Genomic DNA, 24,011 nt, shown 5'->3' with positions numbered 1-24,011 from the left:
CAAGCTCCGCCTCCTGGGTTTACGCCATTCTCCTGCCTCAGCCTCCCGAGTAGCTGGGACTACAGGCGCCGGCCACCGCGCCCGGCTAGTTTTTTGTATTTTTTAGTAGAGACGGGGTTTCACCGCGTTAGCCAGGATGGTCTCGATCTCCTGACCTCGTGATCCGCCCGTCTCGGCCTCCCAAAGTGCTGGGATTACAGGCTTGAGCCACCGCGCCCGGCCGGAAGTAAGACTACTAATATTCTTAAAACCCTTTCCTCACTGGAAATAATCATTAATAAAGTGGTGAAAAACTACTGTTTTTTGTTAAGTACTATAATACGGTTTTAATAAAATTCTAGGATTTTGGTAGCTTTTATCTTAAAACTACAATGAGTTACAGTAATTTCTCCATTCTGATGCTCAGATGGTATTCAGAAAAACCATCTGGAGTCTTTTGTGCAAAGCTACATAGCTAAAGTCTGTTATTTCAAGGTAAATTAGTAGCAACTTTAGGGCAGGCTTTGACAAGCTTTTCGGGTCAGCTGATATTTCACATGGTATCTGTTGCAGTGACTCAGCTCAACCATTGCAGCATAAAAGCCATAGACAACATGAAATAAATGAAGTGGCTGTGCTCCAATAAAACTTTATGGATATTGAAATTTGAGTTTCATTTAATTTTCATGTGTCAGGAGATACTTTTCTTTTGCTTTCTTTTTCAGCCATTTAAAAATGCAAAAACTCTTCTCTCAGGCCACAGGAAGCAGGCGGTGTGCCAGATGTGGCTTTTCTGGCCATAGTTTGCCAACTCTGCTGTGGGGTATGGCGTGGATGTAGTTAGGTTTGACTTCTTACATGAATTTAGATGGATTTAGAGAATTTCTCAGTGTTTTATAAACTTCCTGTGAACTTCCACAAGCTTTGTGTGACTTTTAAGATTAGCTTTCCAAGCTTAAGCTCACTTGCTGAACAAAGGAAGTTAATACAGGGTTGGTTACATTGATGAAACAGTTCAATTTTTACCTGGGACCAGTGACTTAATCCTGGAATATTGTTAGCTGGAACCGGTGACTTAATCCTGGAATATTGTTAGCTGGGTCCAGTGACTGAATTCCTGGAATATTGTTAATGGACCAGTCACTTAATCCTTGAATATTTCTGGTCTTGTTCTTTTTTTTTTTTTTTTTTTTTTTTTGAGACAGTATCTCGCTCTGTCATCCAGGAGTGCAGTGGTGAGATTATGGCTCACTGCAGCCTCAAACTCCTGGGCTCAAGCAATCCTACCTCCCCAAGTAGCTGGGACTACAGGTGTACACCACCACCCTGGCTAATTTTTGTGGGTTTTGTAGAGACGAGGTTTTACCATCTTGCCCAGGCTGGTCTTGAATTCCTAAGCTTAAGCAATCCACCCACTTCGGCCTCCCCAAAGTGCTGGGATTACAAGTGTGAACCACCACACTCAGCCAAATCCTGGAATACTTCTTACACTGGTTTGCATATACTCTTTCCTTCCTCTTTCCATCTTGTCTCACAGGATGAGGGAAAAGATTTTAAGCGATTTAGAGTTTCAGTTGAACAAATATGTGAGATACGTGACTGTGTATTCAACATGTTTTGACATAAATGCTTAAAATCAATATATTTGGGTAGTTATCATTGGTATTGAGATTTGTAGAATCTTTTTTTCTGAGACGGAGTCTTGCTTTGTCACCCAGGCTGGAGCTCAGTGGCTTGTTCTTGGCTTACTTCACTGCAGCCTCCACCTCCCAGGTTCAAGTGATTCTCCTACCTCAGCCTCCTGAGTAGCTGGGACTACAGGCATGTGCCATGATGCCCAGCTAATTTTTTTATTTTTATTAGAGACAGGGTTTCACCATCTTGGCCAGGCTGATCTCGAACTCCTGACCTCAAGTGATCCACCCACCTCAACCTCCCAAAGTGCTGGGATTACAGGCATGAGCCACCACACCCGGCCCATGTTTATCTTATTTTAGCATTTTCAGAAGAACAGGTTATCCCAAATAATTCCATCTGGATTCCATGAATTTACTGTAGCTAAGTTTACAATCAGATGTTTCTTGGAGATGTGTAAATGTGTAAGTCACTGTCCTTTCACTGGCCACCACAGTGCTACAGTGGTAATACTTCATCTTCTTTTCACTGGGTATATAATTAGAATCCTCATTAATTAGTTTTTTTTTTTTTTTTTTCTCCTGTGGTGTTTTCTTCAAAGTGGTCATAAAAAGTGGCAGCTGCTTTATAAAACTTTTATCTTGAATTTGATTTTATAGTACAACATTCTTTTGTGACTTGACTACTGGATTTTTTTCAAAGACATCAGATGACAGGTGGTCGTTTGGTCACTGAACAAGCTGGCCTAATGGTGCAGTGTCGTGTGAGTGTGTGGACGCACTGGCTTGGTGGTGCAATGTCTCGGTGCATGTGGACGCGCTGGCCTAATGATGCAATTTTGCGTGTGTGTGTGTGGATGCGCTGGCCTAGTGGTGCGGTGTTGCACACGTGTTTGTGGACGCGCTGACTTACTGGTGTGGTGTCATGTGTGTTTGTGGACGTGCTAGCCTAGTGGTGCGGAGTCACATGTGTGTGGACGTGCTGGCCTGGTGGTGCAGTGTTGCGTGTGTGGACCTGCTGGTCTAGTGGTGCAGGGTCACACGTGTGTGTGGATGCGCTTCCCTAATGGTGCAGGGTCTCTTTGCTGTCACTTAGTGATCTGGCCTCGCTCTTGGCAGCAGCACTCACCGTGACAGAAGCTTTGATTGTCCCATTACTCCCGTAAAATAGAATGGGATGGCAGTGCCCCCAGCAGTCTCTGTTTATTCTCTTTCTCTTCACCAAGGTAGATTAACTTAAAAAATGTTTGGGATGTATTTGGTGGGAGATGGTTAAAGTTAAGCTTTAACTTTTTTTTCCAATTTTCTTCTCATAGTTTATGCACAGAAAGAGTTTATTCTTTCTCCATAGTTATAAACCAGTACTACTAAAAATAAATTCAAGTTTGAGAGAGACACAAATAAAATAGTCTGTACGCACATGAAAAGGGATCAAATAAATGTAATGAAAAAAACCATGGGGAACAAGAAAGAAAAAAGAAAAAGACTGATCATGTTAGTGCTTAGCACCATTCTTCTTGAAGATCAAAGGGCTCAGTTGTGTGGATTCATCCGGTCGCAGTAACTCTGAGGGGGCTCTTGCCATTCCATTCACTCAGGAGGAAACTGATGTATAAGGTTTTCTTTCAAGCTGGTGCTAGAGTTGGGTTATAAAGGAGGAGAGAGAGCTTTATCCTTTAGCCGTGGTAAATCAAAAGGAAAACAAAATGCCCTGTAGCTTCTTTGTAAATTGTGAGATTATAACTTTTTCCTACCAGAGTTTCTTCCTGTAAGGAAATCTGAGCCCTTCGCAGTTGTAGAAATGTGTTGAGGTCCAGCATTAACTGCATTGCTGTCGGTTTTGAATACTTGACCTTGGCTGTCCCTTGTCTCTGTCTTTCAAGATAAGTTTCTACAGCTGCTGATCTTATTTCATCACACGTTATCAATAAGCACCAAAGAGTAAAGTTAGCATTTTGAATAGAGTAGTTTTTGAGTTCTGTTTATTCCCGGGTAAATATTTTTGGCTGGCATTGTGGTATAATAGACTGAAGTTAGAAGACTTGCGTTTGAATCCTGGCTCTGCTGTAGCCTTGTGACCAGTGTCAAGTTTTTTAACGTTTGAGCTAACCTTTTGACAAACTTATTCAAGGTCACATGACTAATGACAGAATCCTGAACCATGTATTCAACATGTTTTGACATAAATGCTTAAAATCAATATATTTGAGTAGTTATCATTGGTATTGAGATTTGTAGAATCTTTTTTTCTGAGACGGAGTCTTGCTTTGTCACCCGCCGCCACGCCCGGCTAATTTTTTGTGTTTTTAGTAGAGACGGGGTTTCACCGTGTTAGCCAGGATGGTCTCGATCTCCTGACCTCGTCATCCGCCCGTCTCAGCCTCCCAAAGGGCTGGGATTACAGGCGTGAGCCACTGTGCCTGGCCTGCTTGCCTGTTTTCTTTTTTTTTTTTTTTTTGAGACGGAGTCTCGCTCTGTCGCCCAGGCTGGAGTGCAGTGGCCAGATCTCAGCTCACTGCAAGCTCCACCTCCTGGGTTCACGCCATTCTCCTGCCTCAGCCTCCCGAGTAGCTGGGACTACAGGCGCCTGCCACCTCGCCCGGCTAGTTTTTTGTATTTTTTAGTAGAGACGGGGTTTCACCGTGTTAGCCAGGATGGTCTCGATCTCCTGACCTCGTGATCCACCCGTCTCGGCCTCCCAAAGTGCTGGGATTACAGGCTTGAGCCACCGCGCCCGGCCCTGTTTTCTTAATAGAATGTTTGGTCTTTTTAAAAATTTAAAAGTCTGATAGGTGAGAAGTGGTATCTCCGTGTTTTTATTTTATTTCACTAACAATGAGTTTGAACATTTTTTCATATGTTTGAAGGATATTTTTGTCTCTTTTTTTGTAAATTGTCTGTTTATGTATTTTCTATTGGTTTTCTTTTTGTTTTACTTTTAAAAAGTGCTTTATATGACTGTGGTACATGGCAAATGTTGCAAATATTTTTCTCCCACTTTTGTTAGTTTTCATTTACTTTTATTTATTGATTTTTTATTGTATAAAATGTATTTTTATCTAATCAAATTTATCAGTCTTTTATTGCCTCTGGGCAATAGTTAGATTTGAGTCATAGTTAGAAAGCCTTTCCCTACACCATATTTAAAGAATAATTCTACCCAGTTGTTCTAGCACTACTAAATAAACGATCTGTGTTGACTGTAGTGGTTTGAGATGTTACCATTGTCATGTCTTGCTTTCCATATGTATTTTGTACTTGCTCTTTTGTTTTGTTGTTCTATTGTCTATTTATGTACCAGCACTACACTTCTTAATTACAGAGGCTTTATAGTATGTTTTAATGTGTGTTCCTCCCTTTTTTAGTTATTTGTTTTTCCATGTGAACCTTAATATTTTTTTTTATTTCAGAAAAAGAAAGCTTGTTGGTATTTATACTGGGATTGTATTGGATTTATTAATTAATCTGTGGAGAAATGCCATTTTGAGTAGGGGATGTTTTACCATTTGTTCATGTCCACTTTTTTGTCTTTCAGGAGTGTTTAAAAATCTTCCTTGTCACAGATTTTGTACAGTTTTGGACTTTTTTTCCCCTAAGCTAATAATCTTTTTTTTTTTTTTTTTTTTTTTTTGAGATTAAGTCTTGCTCTTGTCACACTCCTGCTTGTTGTGGCACCATCTTGGCTCACTGCAACCTCTGCTTCCTGGGTTCAAACAATTCTCCTGCCTCAGCCTCCCAAGTAGCTGGCATTACAAACGCCTGCCACCATGCCCAGCTAATCTTTGTATTTTTAGTAGAGACAGGGTTTCACTTTGTTGGCCAGGCTGGTCTTGAACTCCTGACCTCTTGTGATCGGCCCACCTCGGCCTCCCAAAGTGCTGGGATTACAGGCGTAAGCCACCACACCTGGCCTACAGACATATTTTGAACTCTATCCTGTAATAATAAAGAATACACATTGAATTATGTATCTTGCCACCTTCTCAAAAATTGGTCATATATTAGATCACAGAAAAAAAAAACATTTGATTAACATGCAATAAAACTGTAGTTTACTAAGAAAAACAAACAACAGAAGGTCCTTTCACCTGGAAATTTAAAACTTCCTGTTAAGCAACTCCTGGGCAAAAGGGGAAATACAAACTAAAATTTTATATTAAAAAAATATATAAATATAATTTTTTATCTTTTTTTTTTGGCCAGGCATGGTGGCCCACACCTGTAACCCCAACATTTTGAGAGGCCAAGCTGGACAGATTGCTTGAGCCCAGGAGTTTGAGACCAGCCTGGGCAATATGGTGAAACCCTATCTCTACAAAAAATTGTTGGGTGTGGTGGCACACACCTGTAGTCCCAGCTACCAGGAAGGCTGAGCTGGAAGAATCACCTGAGCCTGGGCAGTTGAGTCTTCAGTGCACTGAGATCAAACCACTGCGCTTCAGCTCAAGCGACAGAGGGAGACCCTACCTCCAAAAAAAAAAAAAAAAGCGACCAGGAGTGGTGGCTTGCACCTGTAATCCCACCTCTTTGGAAGGTTGAGGCAGGTCATGAGGAGTAAAATCCCGTCTCTACTAAAAATACAAAAAGTTAGCTGGGCGTGGTGACACGTGTCTGTAATCCCAGCTCTTCGGGAGGCTGAAGCAGGAGAATCACTTGAACCTGGGAGGCGGAGGTTGCAGTGAGCCGAGATTGTGCCACTGTGCTCCATTCTGGGTGACAGAGCAAGACTCTGTCTCCAAAAAAAAAAATGTATTATTAATAATTTATTTTATTTTAAATAATTTTTTATTAAGACTCCATCTTAATAATAATAGCTTTCAACAGACTTGCTGCTGTAAACATTCTGTGTATGCTGGTGCACTTCGTCATGAGTTTCTTTGGGGTTTGCTCATGCCTGGGGATACAAGAAGACCCTCCCAGTTCTTGGTAGTTTTAAGGGAATGAATTTCTAGGCCACAGTTTTCATTTGTATTGTCTCCTTACATAAGAGGGACTCTCTTGTCTCTTCTTCATCCTCTTCATATAGCCGCCTCCTCTTGGTAGCCAGAAGACCCTTCAGATGATGCCCCAGGTGTAAAACTCCCTGGGGCCCCACTGAAGGATTACTGAAATGAGTCATTTCCAGGACGCCTTTTTTACTGTTGAATGAAAGGGTGCTAACACATGGGGCTTCCCTGTCTTAGTCATATTTCTGTTAACAATGAAGCATTGCTTTAGATACAGGGTATACAGGACTTTCGAAGGCTCTGAAACTGGGTATTTCAGCAAGGTGGATGTGGTGGCAGTTTTCTCTTAACAGTCTCTCCTCATCTATTCTGTAAACAGTGTCAAATAATGTCCTACTTTTGACAGAGATCATGATGAGAAAAGGGCTCTGATAAAAAGTACTGAATTCTTAAAATCATACCCATACTTCTGCACACATATGCACACATTTTTAAAGGTAAACACTGTTCACGAGGTGATTTGTAAAATATTTCAAATGGATGCTACCCAATCAGAGCCAATCCTGGTGGCCTTACCTGGTTATGGAAACCCTTTCTTCAGCTCTGCTCAGTACTCAGTGTTTGAGGGCCGGCTAACTGGCAAGATTACCAACTTTAAACAGCTACAGCTATATGGTAATGGTTCTCATTGTTTTACTTTCCTCCAGTAGTTTTTTAATATACAGTACAATGTGGATTTTAAGTGTACATTTTCATAAATTTGTTTGACCCTAAACAAGACTTGGCATATTCCCCTCATCTCAGGAAGTTCCCTCAAGATCCTTCCCTCTCAAAACCTCCCACCCAGAATCACCAGCTGTTCAGGTTTCTCTCACTATAAGTTATTTTTTCCTCTTCTAAAGCTACGAAATCATGCAGTGTAAACTGTTTTTGTGTCTGGCTTCTTAATATTCAACATTTTATTTTTAAGAATTGTCCATGGTATTTTATGTATCACTAGATCTTTGTATTTGTGTAGTATTTTATTGTAAGATCTTTGTATTTGTGTAGTATTTTATTGTAAGATCTTTGTATTTGTGTAGTATTTTATTGTACATATATACAATTTATTTACCTGTTGCTGGACATTTGGGTTGTTTCTAGGCTGTTATGAATAAACCTTTCATGAATAACAGCAACAATAAAAATGTACAAAGAAGGAAATAATAAAGATAAAAACAAATTTATGAGGAAGAAAACTTAGATGTAATTAATCAAATTCTTTTTGTTTTTTAAAAATTTAATACCTTATTTACAAAATACTTTGTGACCAGCTGGGATTTATTCAAGGAATGCAAGGTTGGTTCAGTTTTTCACTCTTTTGATAGCATATATCAAACTATTAAATCTAAAGGAGGAAAATAGTCAATTTTTCCAATACTATGATTATGGTTTGATTGTTTTTAAAACTGGTGTCATATTTAATAAGAACACCTGGGAGACATTTCCACCGACATCAGGGACTAGCCAAGGATGTTCACTCTTTTCCACATTGTATTAGAGGTACAGTGCAATTAGAGGCATAAGAAAGGATAAAAAAGTAAAAATGTTTAAATATCAATACCTTTCATATACACGAACAGAATCAAATAGAGAAAGAGCTTGATGGTAGAGAAAAATCCCATTTACGACAATTCATAGTCATTTATCAGATGAAATGCTTCTATTCCTATTGCTTTTGGCTTTCCGTAAGCTAGTAGTTTTGCCCTCCACAGGAGACATTTGGCAAGTCTTGAGACATTTTTTATTGTCAGGAAGAAATGTGTATGGGTGCTACTAGGTAGAGGCCAAGGATGCTCTTAAATATCCTACAATGTACAGGACAGCCTCTGACAATAAATAATTATTTAGTACAAACTGTCGTTAGTGCTGAGATTGATAAACCCTGCCCTAAACATACCTGATTTCCAGTGTTTGTGTTTAGAGTTATGGGTTTTCTTTACCTTTAATTGATACATCATTAATTACTCCAGTTTAAGAGTGAAATAACAAAGAATAATAAAAGAAGAATCAGTTTTCTTTAGTAATGGACAATAATAGGAATAACTTAACTTTACATAGCATTGTGTAGTAGAGTTTTGTAGGCTTTGTCTTTGTAAGTGCAGTAGGTGTTACCTCTATTTTACTGATAAAGGAACCTATTTCTTCCGGCTTTCAGGGATTAAATCACCTTGTATGGATGGGTAGTTAGTTTCAAAGTGAGCCAGTTGTTCATTTGTAAAAAAGATCTTACCTCCCTTTTCTTTCCCAGAAGCTTGTTTTAGTTCTAGTTAAATATTAGAAGAGGCAGTTCTGGGCCTGGGAAGTTGATTCTTAGTCTGAGACTATTTTTCCTTGATTTGGATCTTACTATCTACAAATAGTAGGTATGAATATTATAGCACTTTGAATAGAACTTTCTGCTGTGATGGAAATGTCTTGTAAATCTGTGTTGTTCACTATGGTAGCTAGTAGCCATATGTAGATATTTAGATTTACATTTGTTAAGATCAAATAAAATTTTGAATTCGGTTCTCAGTTATATCAGTGTTGTTTCAAGTGCTCAGTAACCCTAGAATACTTTCTATTCTATAGAACTATAGATACTTTCTAATCTGTAGTTCCCAAAGGGACTTGATATCAGCAGCATTGTTATTTAATTTAAAAAATGGAGATGGGGGCTGGGTGCAGTGGTTCACACCTATAATCCCAATGCTTTGGGAGGCCAGGGTAGGAGGATCACTTGAAGCCAGGAGTTTGAGACCAGCCTGGGCAACCTAGTGAGACTACCATCTACAGCAAATTTTAAAATTAACCAGGTGTGGTGAGTTAGTTGGGATCTCACTAATGTTGCCCAAGTTTGTCTCGAATTCCTGGCCTTAAATAATCCTCCTGCCCTAACCTCCCAAAGTGCTGGGATTACAGATATGAAACCACTGTGCCTGGCTGACCCTGCTTTGGTTATAGGGTACTTAAGCACTTGAGGGAAAGAAGAATCTTGCTTTTTAATTTCTTGATAGGAAGTGAATGAATGAACCCATGCTGATAACCCCTCAGCCAGCTTCTCTTCCTAACACTGTGGCCATTAGCTGGTGTGTATGTTGTTACTGTGCATACTCATGGAGTTCTTACCACAACAGATAGCCTGCTCAAGCAGTAGAAGGCCACATCCTGGAAGTATGCTGCACGGCTTTTGGTATGAAATGGGAACTTCTGGTCCTCCAATTCCCTCTAACCTCACTGTAGCCTTTGGCTTCCACTTAACATTAAAGTGACCGCTGAGGGAGTTGAGTTCTTTTTCTTTTTTTTTTTTTTTTTTTTTGAGACAGAGTCTCGCTCTGTCGCCCAGGCTGGAGTGCAGTGGCCGGATCTCAGCTCACTGCAAGTTCCGCCTCCCGGGTTTATGCCATTCTCCTGCCTCAGCCTCCCAAGTAGCTGGGACTACAGGCGCCCACCACCTCGCCCGGCTAGTTTTTTGTATTTTTTAGTAAAGACGGGGTTTCACCGTGTTAGCCAGGATGGTCTCGATCTCCTGACCTCGTGATCCGCCCGTCTCGGCCTCCCAAAGTGCTGGGATTACAGGCTTGAGCCACCGTGCCCGGCCAGGGAGTTAGAGTTCTTAAGCCTCCCCTGCCTCTTTGGGAATCCTGGGAGTGAGTGTGTGTGTGCACGTGTGTGTTTGTATTTGGAAGTTAGGCCTCACCATGTGATGTAATGCTTCTGGCATTTACATTGATACTTGGTACATGGAAACATTGCTTAAGCCATTCTGTAGTAAGTATTGTAGAGTTTTCAGCTGCAGGTTGGTTTAAGTGGTAGATGAACCTGAAAACTTTACTCTGCTTTATTTTAGTATTTCTATGGGAAAGTGATTTCTAACTTATAGCCATTTAAAGTTACCCCAAAATTTGAGAACTTCTTGTATATTGGGGCCCATGTTTATATAAAAAAGTTAAAATTTCTCTAGGTTTTAATTTCCAACTAACTTTATTTGTTGCACATTATAGGAGAAGAAAAATATTGGCCAGAAGCTGTATTCCAAAGACATGTCAAATATTACACATTTTAGCTTTAAACAGTTATGCTTTCTGCCTATCATAACATAGTAGGGAAAAAGGCTCATTTTTTTTTTTTATGATTTAGAAAGGCTTTAGGCTGAATTTTTCTTACTTTCACAATGGTTTTAATTTTTCTCCGTTTCTACTTTAATATTCTTTCTCATAGTCCTGTCTCTAGTTTATCTTTGTTGTTTCAATTAATTTTACTTTATTAGTAAAATGGTGATATAAAGCAGTCAGATTACACAGGTGTACAGTGAAGCAGTCATGAAACAGCTGAATAGGTAAAATGAAGTGTGTTTGTAGCCGATTCTCCATGCACATGGACCTAGTTCAGTGCTTCCTCTACCCTTACCCTCCAGGTTTGGCTAGCAAAAGCAGTGGAGGGTATTACTAATTATTTTTTTTCTCTTTTTCCCAGAGGGAAGTGTAACATCTCCCATTTTTCTGACATATTTGCTGCTAGAGAGTTCAAAGCCCGAGTGGATTCATTTTTCTACATATTAGGATATAACCCTGAGACAAGGTAAGTGAGTCACTTGTGTCCATTCATTGAGAACTCTTTTCCTTTTCTCATTTGTGTGTGTGTGTGTGTGTGTGTGTGTGTAGTTTATGCATCTGGACATACATACACTAGTAACATACTTAAAAAAAAAAATGACTCCAGAGTCCTTCAGTAAACTTCTTTGGAAGGAGTTGTAATTAATGTCTTCGACATCTAAAGTGGCTTTTTGTTTGCTCTTTAGTTTTATTCAGAAAAAGAAAAATGAGAAAATTTGGGTTGAAAGAAGATGGGATAAAGATACACTTTTAGTTGATCTGTATTTTGGATTAACTATTAAGAATTGGTAGATTATTTCCCTCATTCCCATTCTGTCAAGCCTTCCATAATACCATATTGAAAAAGACTAGGTAATTTCGGAAAGTTTGTTGGTTACTCATTTGTTTTGTTCACTCTTGGTAATAAAACTCCAGGAGCGCTCACTGAAATATCTTTAGTAAGACTGCTGGTATAAGTCAGACACATCTAGTTCTCAAAACATCTTGGTAAGATCTATGTAACAGTTTGAATTATTATTTTTTTTTTAATGAGAAGCAGTAGGGTCAAGTAATTCAACAATTTTTATGTCTGTCATAGATGCTACTTTAATGTAGCACATGGAAGAATTTTTATGAGTGTATGTATTCATACTTGCTCTGTATTGATCATGTGACTGCATATTTTACTAAGGATTTTAAAAACAGGATATTAGCAGGTGATCAAGTAATATATGCTCTGGACACCCAAGGCATGTTTATACATGTGAAGGTTTAGAAAGAAATAAAACGTCCATGGCCAGGCGCAGCGGCTCATGCCTGTAATCCTAGAACCTTAGGAGGCCACAGTAGGAGGATTGCTTGAGCGCTTAAGCCCAGGAGTTTGAGACCAGCCTAGCTAGGCAGTATGGCATGACCTCCCCTCTCAACAAAATATAAAGTAAAAATTAACTGGATGTGGTGGGCTGCACCTGTGGTCCCAGCTACTTAGGCAGGAGGATTGCTTGAGCCTGGGAAGTCAAGGCTGTAGTGAGCTGTGTTGGCACCACTGCACTCCAGCTTGGGCGACAGAGGGAGACCCTGTCTTAAAAAAATAAATAAATAAAATAAATAAATAAATAAGTAAAAGATACTTGGCTCAAAGAAGTTAGCAAAAGAATTAAATTAAACATAAAGGCAAAATGGGTATCATTTTATTGAGAACATTTTTCTAGAGGACTCTCAGAAACCATATGTAAAACTTAGAATGTTGTTGGGTAGTCAACCTAGCGGGTAAAAGGGAACGTTTTTTTTCTTGTGGTTTTATGAAGCTGCCCACAGCTCTTTTGGGGCTCGTGTTAGTGTATCTGTTTGTCTTCCTCCCTCTCTTCCTCTCAATATTAGATGCTAGATTCTAGACAGCATCAGACTGCTGCTAGATAGCATCAGAAGCTAGATTGTAGATGGTGCTTGATGTATGGGTAGTAACATAATGCTCATTGAAGAGTACCTTTTCTCCTTTAGAAAACTATGATGCTTGGCCAGGTGTGGGTGGCTCACGCCTGTAATCCCAGCACTTTGGAGGTGGAGGTGGATGGATCATAAAGTCAGGAGTTTGAGACCAGCCTGGCCAACGTGGTGAAACCCCATTTCTACTAAAAATACAAAAATTAGCTGGGCGTGGTGGCCCACACCTGTAATCCCAGCTCCTCCGGAGGCTGAGACAGGAGAATTGCTTGAACCCTGGAGGCGGAGGTTGCAGTAAGCCAAGATTGTGCCACTGCACTTCAGCCTGGGCAACAGAGCAAGACCTCCATCTCGAGAAGAAAAAACTATGATGCTTGAGTTTTGTTTTGTGTTTTTCAAAAGTATGCCATGTTCCAATGATAAAGAAGCTGGTCAGTGGTAATATTTCATAAGCCTCTTATATTTTGAAATGTTTATTTTACATACACATTTATTAGCTTCCTTCTCATGTCTTTCTGTTGTCCAGGTAAATTGTAAAATGCTTGAGCTTGGATTTCTCTCTAGATACAAAGGAATTGGATGTTATTTTAGTGATACTGTGTTTATTTAATCACTTGATAGTTTTCCTATTGCACAAGTGATATTAATTAACTGAAGTAGCTTTTGTCTTTTAAGCTCTCAGGTTTGTAACAACTAACCAAAATTATTTTTTACAAATGTAAGTTACACATGTTTTGTTGAATGCTTATTAAAGTAATGTGTAACTTACCTTTGTAAGCCGGGCACTCACACAAGTTCTCTTATTTTTCATTGTGTATTGCTGGCCGTCTTTCAGGGCAATACATCCCATTGGGTTTGTTTTAAAATATGGATGCAATAAGGAACAGAGAGACATGATGATAGCAGCACACTTACAGGATCTGCATCCTGAATCACTTCTCTTAGTGACCTTTCTAGTCACCACTGATTTTCGTCTACACTTGGTTCCCTATGTCCACCTTCTGCTTTGTGTGTTTTATGTGCTTGAGTAGTGTTGGGTGAGTTGAATTGAACAAATACTTAAGTGCCCATTTATAAATAAACTTTGAAGCAAATCTCAAACTTCTCACAGTTGAAGTGTAAAGGCTGTCGTAGACATTTGCAGCAGTGGAGCCAATGGAGCCTACTGCCTTGGCTTGCTGGTGTTATCCTGAACATTTCCTCATATCCCTGAAGTTTGGGGGAAGAGGTATAGTTCCCACAGCGGCTCAAATGATCCAAAAATGCCTCTGATTTAACAGAGTATAGAAAAACTGGCTATGCACAGCCCAATTCTTAGAATTGCCAGGGTGCATACCCTTGCAGAATTTACCTCTGTTTCTGTCTTTGTTTCAAGTTTGTGAGGGAGGAGGCTGTGTGATAAGCCGATTTCCTATATAGTTTTCCCCCAGTTTTAATGAGTAGGACTAGTAAGTAGTCATGGCTACATAGTGTACTGTATGCTGACTCATAGTGCCCTGAGTTATTTAGGTAAATATGTAAGTTAACGTGGAAAGGAAATGCCAAAGTTTTTCTGATTGTGTGATGGTCCTGTGAAATACTGCATATAAGAAAGTCCACTGGAAATTTAAGGAATGGTGATTCCATGACTGCAGGCTTTCATGACTGTTGTCTTCCCCTTAAATAATGCAGGAACTTTAAGTGAGCAGTTGAAAGTGAACCGTAATATGGAATTGTTTATTTCTCAGAGCTAATTTTCCAATAGTAGTTACATGTTGATTTATGTAATTTTCCATACTTTATTAGCATATTGATCAGCACTGAAAGTTTGGAATTTTTTTCACATTTATTTGCATAGATCCTTTTTAAATTTCAGTGTACAGCTTCATTTTATTTTTTTCTCTAACCTGGTCATTATATTTCTGAATGTTGTGTCTTGTCAGGGATCTGTTTTTTTTTGTTGTTGTTGTTCCTGGTGGATTACTGCTTATTGAACTAATAATGTGTGATCGTGGAAAACAGACTGGCTGTTCTGTACTCTAGAGTTTGTTGCCTTTAACATTTGGGGAGAATGGATTTCTTGGTAATTGTCATGGAATTAGGCCGGGCGCGGTGGCTCAAGCCTGTAATCCCAGCACTTTGGGAGGCTGAGACGGGTGGATCACGAGGTCAGGAGATCGAGACCATCCTGGCTAACACGGTGAAACCCCGTCTCTACTAAAAAAAATACAAAAAAATACTAGCCGGGTGTGGTGGCGGGTGCCTGTAGTCCCAGCTACTCGGGAGGCTGAGGCAGGAGAATGGCGTGAACCCGGGAGGTGGAGCTTGCAGTAGCTGAGATCTGGCCACTGCACTCCAGCCTGGGCAACAGAGCGAGACTCCGTCTCAAAAAAAAAAAAAAAAAAAAAAAAATTGTCATGGAATTACTTTGTTATTATCAGGTGTAAACTTATATTTCATTCTTTTTAATCTAGAATACTTATTAATATTGATAAAGCATCTATAGTAATATAGATCTATACTCTTTTATCTCAAATTCTGAAATATGAAAGTTCTGAAAATCTAACAAATTTTATGCCACGGTTGTTGCCAAAATGCATCTGATGGCTGAACCTAACCTGAACTGATAGGAGGCTATTTATATTTTTAATTCAGTTCACTTTGTGTGAGTTTGTATAAGTTTTACTCTAAAAATACTAATATGATAGAATATGGATTATTGCTTGAACACTGCTGGGGTGTTACATGCTGTGATATATTTGCTGTAGTGCTAAAATAAAAATTCTGAATTCTGGTAAACCTCTCATCCTAAGGATTTTAGATAAGGGATTATGACTATATTACTGCTAGCCATGAAATTTAAGTAACAAAACTGATTTTTTTGTTGGTTTGTTTTGAGACGGTCACACTCTGTTGCCTCAGCTGGAGTGTAGTGGCATGATCAGGGTTCACCACAGCCTCAACTTACCTGGCTCAGGTGATCCTCCTGCCTCATCCTCCCAAGTAGCTGGGACTGCAGGTGCGTGCCATCATCCCTGGCTCATTTTTAAAATTTTTTGTCTAGTTGGGGTCTCACTATGTTGCCCAGGCAGGTCTCTAAATCCTGGGTTTCAGCGATCCTCCCTCCTCTGCTTCCCAAAGTGTTGGAATTACAGGTGTGAGCCGCTGTACCCAGCGGGAACAAAACTTAATTGAGCAAAAATTTGGGGGGCATATTTTTTTGCCCAAGTGGAATACAGACTACTAAAGGACTGTGAAAAATGAGAGAGCCTTAAATCTAATGTTGGCCTGACTTTGAACCCTGAGGTAATTGGGCTTTGCTTTTGGAGTTTGTTTTTGACATTTCTACACTCAGGGAGCGTTCAGTTTTGCACATGTGAACAAGATTCATCCCAGATTTACTTCTGTGGTGAGCATACTCTGCAAAATAATGTCACTGTGTTCTCAGTTTGTTTGAAGGGTCTGATCCAGAGTCTGCCAAGAAACTTAATAGAGTCAATAAATTTCAGCTCAGAGGTCTTCATAAATAAAGCCAGTTAGGCCTTAGGTGCATTTGGCTAAAACACCAGTGTTGGTGGTTAAACTAAAATATAAAATAGATTGGTCTTAGCTTGCAAAAAGAGATGAGCATAGGGATGTGGTTATATGCCTCTCTTTACTGTCCTTAGTTGCTTTTTTCATTTGTCTAACATCTTCTAGGCATTTAATCTGCTTGATCCTTCCAGCCATCTGGTAAGATCTCTCCTCTTGGATCTGGGTGGCCTGGGTTCTAGTCTTGTGCTGCTGCTTCATCCTCGTGTCCATGGGTAAAACATGCACTTTCTGGACTCTTTCTGCATCAGTAAGATGGAGATGATGAAAGCTACCCTGCAGAAAACTTCTGTAAACTGTCAGATTTTTCGTTTCTTCTTGGGAATTGCAGAAGTAATTATAAATTTTCTTTTAGAGACAAGGTTGAAAAATATCAATTTTTTTTTTTTGAGATGGAGTCTCGCTCTGTCGCCCAGGTTAGAGTGCAGTGGCACGATCTCAGCTCACTGCCTCCTGGGTTCACGCCATTCTCCTGCCTCAGCCTCCCGGGTAGCTGGGACTACAGGCGCCCGCCACCACACCCAGCTAATGTTTTGTACTTTTTTTTTTTTAGTAGAGACGGGGTTTCACCGTGTTAGCCAGGATGGTCTTGATCTCCTGACCTTGTGATCTGCCCGCCTCGGCCTCCCAAAGTGCTGGGATTATAGGCGTGAGCCACTGCGCCCGGCCTTGTTTTTTGTTTTTTGTTTTTTCAGACGGAGTCTCGCCCTATCGCTTGGCAGAGACTACAGGCATACACCACCACACCCAGCTAATTTTTGTATTTTTAGTAGAGAGAGGGTTTCACCATGTTGGCCAGGATGGTCTCGATCTCTTGACATCATGATCTGCCTGCCTCAGCCTCCCAAAGTACTGAGATTACAGGCATGAGCCACCGTGCCCAGCTAAATTTTGTTTTGTTTTAATCCTGTAAAGCATTAAATCCAAAAGCAAAACATAAACTACTTTTCAGGATGTCATGATTCTATCATACTGTTAGCCATCTGGGTGATTTGCTGTTTTATTGAGAAATGGATTGGGACTTTTTATAGCAAATGAATCTATCCCCTATAGCAATTAAGTTTTGCTAGATTTTTGGTTGTTTTTTTTACCCCATCTTCCCATCTCTCTGCTTCCAGCAGTTCAACCATGGGCCAGCGCCTTCTCTTTTTTTAACGCTATACTCTGGACCCCTTCTGGCTGTCTACGCTTCTTCCTGGGAAAAGATCTCCTTTCCTTCCTGTCTGTGAGTTAGGAGGGAAAGGAAGTAATGGTGAATGGAGTCCCAGTAAGAACAAAAGATATGATAATGGCCATTGGAGAAGAAATGGCTTTATCTTCCTGATAATTAAGCATGAATTTTCCCAGGCAGCTGTTCTTTTATTTCCCCTTGCCAAAAGAAACGTTCTTTAGGCTCCTGAAGTGCATTTAAGGACAGTGAAGAAGGCATGTTATTTAAAATGGAGCATTTTGTACGGATGCTATCTCTCACTGTCTAATAATGTCTCATAAAAGTGTCAGCGGTTTCATCAGAGGCTTGGTCTGTACTGCAGAAACACCGAATTATATTCTTGGTTCTTTTGTGTTTTGCATACTAGTCCTCTCTTGCCGGTAAATGGGAAAACAAGTTGAGGGCTCAGATCTGATCTCCGATCTTATCTGGGGAAAATGTTCATGATCACCTACAGTCTTCTGCAGCCTATCTGCTTTTCTCTCACCTCTTCTCATCCTTTTCTCCCTTCTCCTCTTCCTCTCCTAGGGTATAGTTTTGCAGCAGTATTGAGGCTTATATGTTATTGTGATTATGTTCAGGAGCAGTCATAAACTGCAGGCGTTTGCAGGGACTATACTGTGTCTCCTAGACTGACAACCGCAATAATGTAAATAATAGCAAGAGTTAAGAGTTAGTGCAGGCCGGACGTGATGGCTCACGCCTGTAATCCCAGCACTTTGGGAGGCTGAGGCGGGTGGATCACGAGGTCAGGAGATCGAGACCATCCTGGCGAACATGGTGAAACCCCGTCTCTACTAAAAATACAAAAAAAAATTAGCCGGGTGTGGTGGCGGGTGCCTGTAGTACCAGCTACTCGGGAGGCTGAGGCAGGAGAATGGCGTGAACCCGGGAGGCGGCGGAGATTGCGCCACAGCACTCCAGCCTGGGCGACAGAGTGAGACTCCGTCTCAGAAAAAAAAAAGAAAAAAAAGAGTTAGTGCGGTAGTTAGAATACTGTGTGCATTTTATTTTTTTTAAAAACAGAATAGTTCCTTGCAAGTAGAGTAGAAGACCTTTATTAACTGAATCTTTTGAAAGTATGTTGTCTCCCTGAAGCTCTTTCACACTCCAATATTTTGTGTATTTCCTGTGAACGCGGGCATTTTCTTACCTAACCACAATACAGCCCTCAAAATCAGGAAATTAACAATGAAAATATTATTACTGTGGTTTTCTCAGACCCCATTCCCATTTTGCCAGTGTCCCCAATGAAAACCTACAACAAAAGGCTCCTGTTTGGCAATATGGATTTAGTTGTCATGTTTGTTTAGTCTCCTTAAATCTGGAACAGTTTGTCAGTTGCTTCTTGGCTTCATGACCTTGGAAGAGAATAGGCCAATTTGTATTCTGTCTCTCAGTTTGCATTAATGTTTTTTGTTGTTGTTGTTGTTTTTAAATAGCAATGGAGTCTTGTTATATTGCCCAGGCTACAGTGAGGTGGCTGTTCGTAGGTACAGTTTAAGTGCACTGCAGCCTAGATTAAGTGATCTTCCCTCAGTGATCCTCCCGGGCTCAAGTGATCCTCCTACCTCAGCCTCCCTAGTAGCTGGACTACTGGTGTATGCCACTGTGCCCAGGTGTCCCTCAGTTTGCATTTATGGTGTTTCCTTATTATTAGATTTAGGTCATGTATCACAGAAATAGTGTGTTCTTTTTTTCTAGATCCTGTCAGTATACAATTCTTATTTGTCCGGTTGCTGGTAATGTTCACTTCGATCAGTTGCTGAACCTGGCGTCTGCCAGGTTTTGCCATTGTACAGTGTCTCTTTTTCCCTTTGTAATTAATAACCATTTTATGGGAGGTTGCTTTGTGAATGTGCAGATCTCATCTTCATCAAACTTTCGATTGATGTATTTAGTGGACTAATGGCCTCCTATTTTATTTAATTGTTTATAACCTGCTACTGTTGTTACTCATTTTGAGGTCAGATTGTCCCAGCATTCGGAGAATGATATTTTAAAACCTAGATTTGGTGCTAAGTGTGCTCATTACTTTGTGTTGTTGCTCTCTGGCCTTCTGAGAAACAGCGAGGGAGTGCGTGTGTTTGCATCTATCGCGTAGATAATGCACACATTTGCACCTATAGTTCTGTGTATATTCATAAGTTCTTATGAAATTCTCCAAGTTCAGTCCAGTACTACAGAATTTCTGCTACTTTATTCCCTTTTCCTTATTTGTAACATTCTCCTTTAACATTAAGAAACCTTATTTCATTATCTTTAATGTCTTTATTTCCTAATTTTCTGTCACTTAACTCTGCTTTGTAACATTGGGACCATTTTTTTCCTCAACATAAATCTTTATGCTTAAGCGGAAAAGTTAATAATCTAAAACACCTGTATTTCAACTAATTCGAATTTGAGACATTCTAAAATTTACGTTCATTTGAGTAACAGTTCCCTTTTCCACTCACCACAGCTAGTGGTCTTTGTGTAGCTTTTGAGGATGAGCAGCTAGAGCTGGATACAATCTTTTTCCTGTTTGCTTTTGTCTGCCATCACATTTGAATTCTCAAAAACATTTACCTGAGATGCAAATATTGGAGACAGTTGAGAGTACATGTATGTTTAGAAAACGCAGCCTACTGAAGTTAAGAGAACTTTAATAAAACAGGACAAAAGCCTGTTTTTCATTTGGTCATTTGATTTGATCATTTCAAAAACCCTTTGATCATTTCAAAAACCCTTTGTCAGATAGCATCTAGGAATGTTATCTGGAACACTGGAATAACACATAACTGCAGGACTGAGCTCCGGAGAATTAAGAGAAACTGAAAACTAAAGCAGTAAGCTGATCCTTCAGTAGCTCATGGTGAGGCTGGATTGAGTTCATTAACATTTTCCAACCTAGAAGGGAGTAACAGGGAAACCCATCTGTTTAGAGTTGGGATTCTGGGCCCTCTAAAATACGAGAATTCTAGAATAAGAAGACAATATAGAAAGTGGTCTCGGCCGGGCACGGTGGCTCATGCCTGTAATCCCAGCACTTTGGGAGGCCGAGGCGGGCGGATCACGAGGTCAGGAGATTGAGACCATCCTGGCTAACACAGTGAAACCGCATCTCTACTAAAAATACAAAAAAAAAAAAAAAATTAGCGGGGTATGGTGGCAGGTGCCTGTAGTCCCAGCTACTTGGGAGGCTGAGGCAGGAGAATGGCATGAACCTGGGAGCGGAGGTTGCAGTGATCCGAGATCGCGCCACTGCACTCCAGCCTGGGGGACAGAGCCAGACTCTGTCTCAAAAGAAAAAAAAAGAAAAATTGGTCTCATGCCAGTAAGCCCCTCAAGATACCTGGCAGAAGCATATGTAAAATTTTTTTGGTGGGTCACACCCTCATCCAAGATCCTGTAGGATCCCCACAGATAAAATATCCTTGAATGCTGAGCTCACCATCAGAAATATCGGAAGAAACCATGTGCCGTTAACTATGGTCAGATGAGACAAACAGCTAGATTTATACCCAAGAACTTCAAATACTGGAAACTTCAGAAACAGACTGTGTAAAAGGCTTAAATAAAATATCACTTTTATTTCTTTCTCATGTAAGCAGAGTTTGAAAGGAAGCACTCCTAGACTAGGACCTCACAGTCATCAGGGGTCCACCCTCTACTACCTTGGCTGCAGCTGTTCTCTTGTTTCAAGGTGGCAATGTAGTGGTGGCCATTACATCCAAATTTCAGCCTGGAAAAAAGAGGAAATAGGTAAAAACTACATACCTTCTGCCTTTAAAGGTAGTTTTTATAATTTGCATAGGATAATATTTTTTTATCTCGGACCAAAAAGAAAAATAAATCAGGTCGGGCTTGGTGGCTCATGCCTGTAATCCCACCACTTTGGGAGGCCAAGGCAGGTGGATCACCTGAGGTCAGGAGTTCAAGACCAGCCTGGCCAACATGAGAAACCCCATCTCTACTAAAAATACAAAAAATTAGCCAGGTGTGGTGGTGTGTGCCTGTAACCCCAGCTACTCAGGAGGCTGAGGCAGGAGAATTGCTTGAACCCAGGAGGCAGAGGTTGCAGTGAGCCGAGATTGTGCCATTGCACTCCAGCCTGGGCAACAAGAGCAAAATTCTGTCTCAAAAAAAAAAATTTTTTTTTTTTTAATAATAATTTAGCTGGGCATGGTGGCGCACACCTGTAATCCCAGCTACTTGGGAGGCCAAGGCAGGAGAATCGATTGAACCCAGGAGGCGGAGGTTGCAGTGAGCCTAGATTGTGCCATTGCACTCCAGTCTAGGTAACGAGCAAAACTCTTATCTCCCCCCTCCCCCAACCCCCACAAAAGAAGAGAAAGAGAAAAAGAAAAAGAAATCAGACACATACTTTACAGGTGAGTTCTACCAGTGTTCCAGAGAACAGAGAAAGTTGGTATGGGTACCCTGAGTCATTTTATGAAGGTGATAAAACCTTTACACTAAAACCAGGTAAAAAATAAAATAAAATGTATAGGTTCCATCTTACGAACATGAATATAAAATGTTTAAATGAAGTGTTGACAAACGGGAGTCTAGCAAGGTAAATATGCATGTCCAAATTTATAGAATATAAGAAAGGCTTAATGATAATTTATCTGTTAGCATGTTTTACCTCTTCAGCATATGGAAGAAGAAAACATAGGCAATCATCTTTTTCTTTTTTTTTTTGGAGACAGAGTTAAGCTTTTGTTGCCTGGGCTGGAGTGCAATGGCTTGATGTCAGCTCACTGCAACCTCTACCTCCTGGGTTCAAGCTGTTCTCCTGCCTCAGCCTCCCAAGTAGCTGGGATCACAAGCATGGGCTACCATGCCTGACTAATTTTTTTGTATTTTTAGTAGAGACAGGGTTTCTCCATGTTGGTCAGGCTGGTCTCAAACTCCCGACCTCTGGTGATCCGCCCGCCTCAGCCTCTCAAAGTGCTGGGATTACAGGCGTGAGCCACCACGCCTGGCTCATCTTTTTCTTAATTTTTAATTTTTGTGGATACATAGTAGGTGTAGGTATGTGGTATATGAGATGTTTTGATACAGGCATGCAATGCATTATAGACACATCATGGTAAAATGGGGTGTCCACCCCATCAAGCGTTTATCCTTTGTGTTAAAAACAATCCAATTACACTATTTTAGTTATTTTAAAATGTTCAGTTAGGTTATTATTGACTGTGGTCACCATGTTGCACTATCAAATACTAGACCTTATTCATTCATTCTATTTTTTTGTACCCATGCAGTTATCTTAATGTAGAAGAAGCACTTTATAAAATTCAATGTTCTTTAATAATGGCAAGGGGGGAACTCTCAGAACAGAAAATTAATTATAGAATGAATTTCCTTAGTCTAACAGAATACTTACCATAAACCTACAGCAAGTAACATAGTTAGAGGCAGAGTGTGGGAACTTTTTCCTCTGAAACCAGAAACAATGGCAGGATTTTGATATTCATTAAGACTTGAAGAAGAAAATATGTGAGGGTTGGAAGTGAAAAAAATTAACATTTATTAATAGGGTGTAATTTTCACCATAGGAAATCTCAGAAAACTTTTGAACAAATTGATTTTTGTTGTTGGTGTTGGTTTTTCTTTTCATTTTTTTCAGATGGAGCCTTGCTCTGTTACCCAGGCTGGAGTGCAGTGGTGCAATCTCGCCTCACTACAGCCTCTGCTTCCCAGGCTCAAACGATCCTCCCACTTCAGCCTACTGAGTAGCTAGGACTACAGGTGCACGCCACCATGCCTGGCTTATTTTTGTATTTTTAGTAAAAGCTGGATTTCACTCTGTTGGCCAGGCTGGTCTCAAACTCCTGACCTCAGGTCACCCACCCGCCTTGGCCTCCCAAGGTGCTGGAATTATATTTGTGAGCCCCCGGGCCCATCCAAATTGTTAAAGCTAATAGAGAAATCAGTAAGCTTCCTGGATGGAGGGGTGTGTGTGTGTGTGTGTGTGTGTGTGTGTGTGTGTGTGTGTGTGTGTGTGTGTCTCTCGCTTCCTGGATGGAGGGGGTGTGTGTGTGTGTGTGCGTGCGTGTGTGCGTGCGTGCGTGTGTATGTGTCTCAGTTCCGTGTCTAGATTTTAGGGGCAATTAGTAAATGAAATTTAAAGAAACTGCTTCTGAACACTTCTCTCTTGATGTGAAGTCAGTACTAATTAGAATATCTCTTCCATGTCTTTTTCTCTAGAATTTCCTGAGTGTTGCTTTCCCCACCCCCGCCATTTTGGCTTTAAAATTTCTTGTTAATGAATACAACATTGTAGACATTTTTTATTTCTGGGAAGTAGGAAATTCTTTAAGATAAAACTTACGCAGCCGGGCGCGGTGGCTCAAGCCTGTAATCCCAGCACTTTGGGAGGCCGAGACGGGCGGATCACGAGGTCAGGAGATCGAGACCATCCTGGCTAACATGGTGAAACCCCGTCTCTACTAAAAATACAAAAAACTAGCCGGGCGAGGTGGCGGGCGCCTGTGGTCCCAGCTACTCCGGAGGCTGAGGCAGGAGAATGGCGTAAACCCGGGAGGCGGAGCTTGCAGTGAGCTGAGATCCGGCCACTGCACTCCAGCCCAGGCGACAGAGCGAGACTCCGTCTCAAAAAAAA

General features: G+C 40.6%; 1 protein-coding gene across 2 annotated transcripts in view; it reads left to right on the top strand.

Annotated features, from left to right (window-relative positions):
• RERE (arginine-glutamic acid dipeptide repeats) overlaps positions 1-24,011 on the top strand; it is a 470,948-nt gene that overhangs the window by 270,181 nt on the left and 176,756 nt on the right. For both annotated transcript variants that reach the window (XM_025378261.1, XM_025378250.1), the window contains one exon: positions 11,057-11,161. In XM_025378261.1, coding sequence (XP_025234046.1) covers positions 11,057-11,161 — 105 coding nt within the window. The remainder of the gene's footprint in view (positions 1-11,056; positions 11,162-24,011) is intronic.

This window comes from Theropithecus gelada, chromosome 1, assembly GCF_003255815.1.
Source record: "Theropithecus gelada isolate Dixy chromosome 1, Tgel_1.0, whole genome shotgun sequence".
NCBI classification, from domain to species: Eukaryota; Metazoa; Chordata; class Mammalia; order Primates; family Cercopithecidae; genus Theropithecus; species Theropithecus gelada.
The sequence above is the reverse complement of the archived record's forward strand: the minus strand, read 5'-3'. Positions and strand labels throughout refer to the sequence as shown.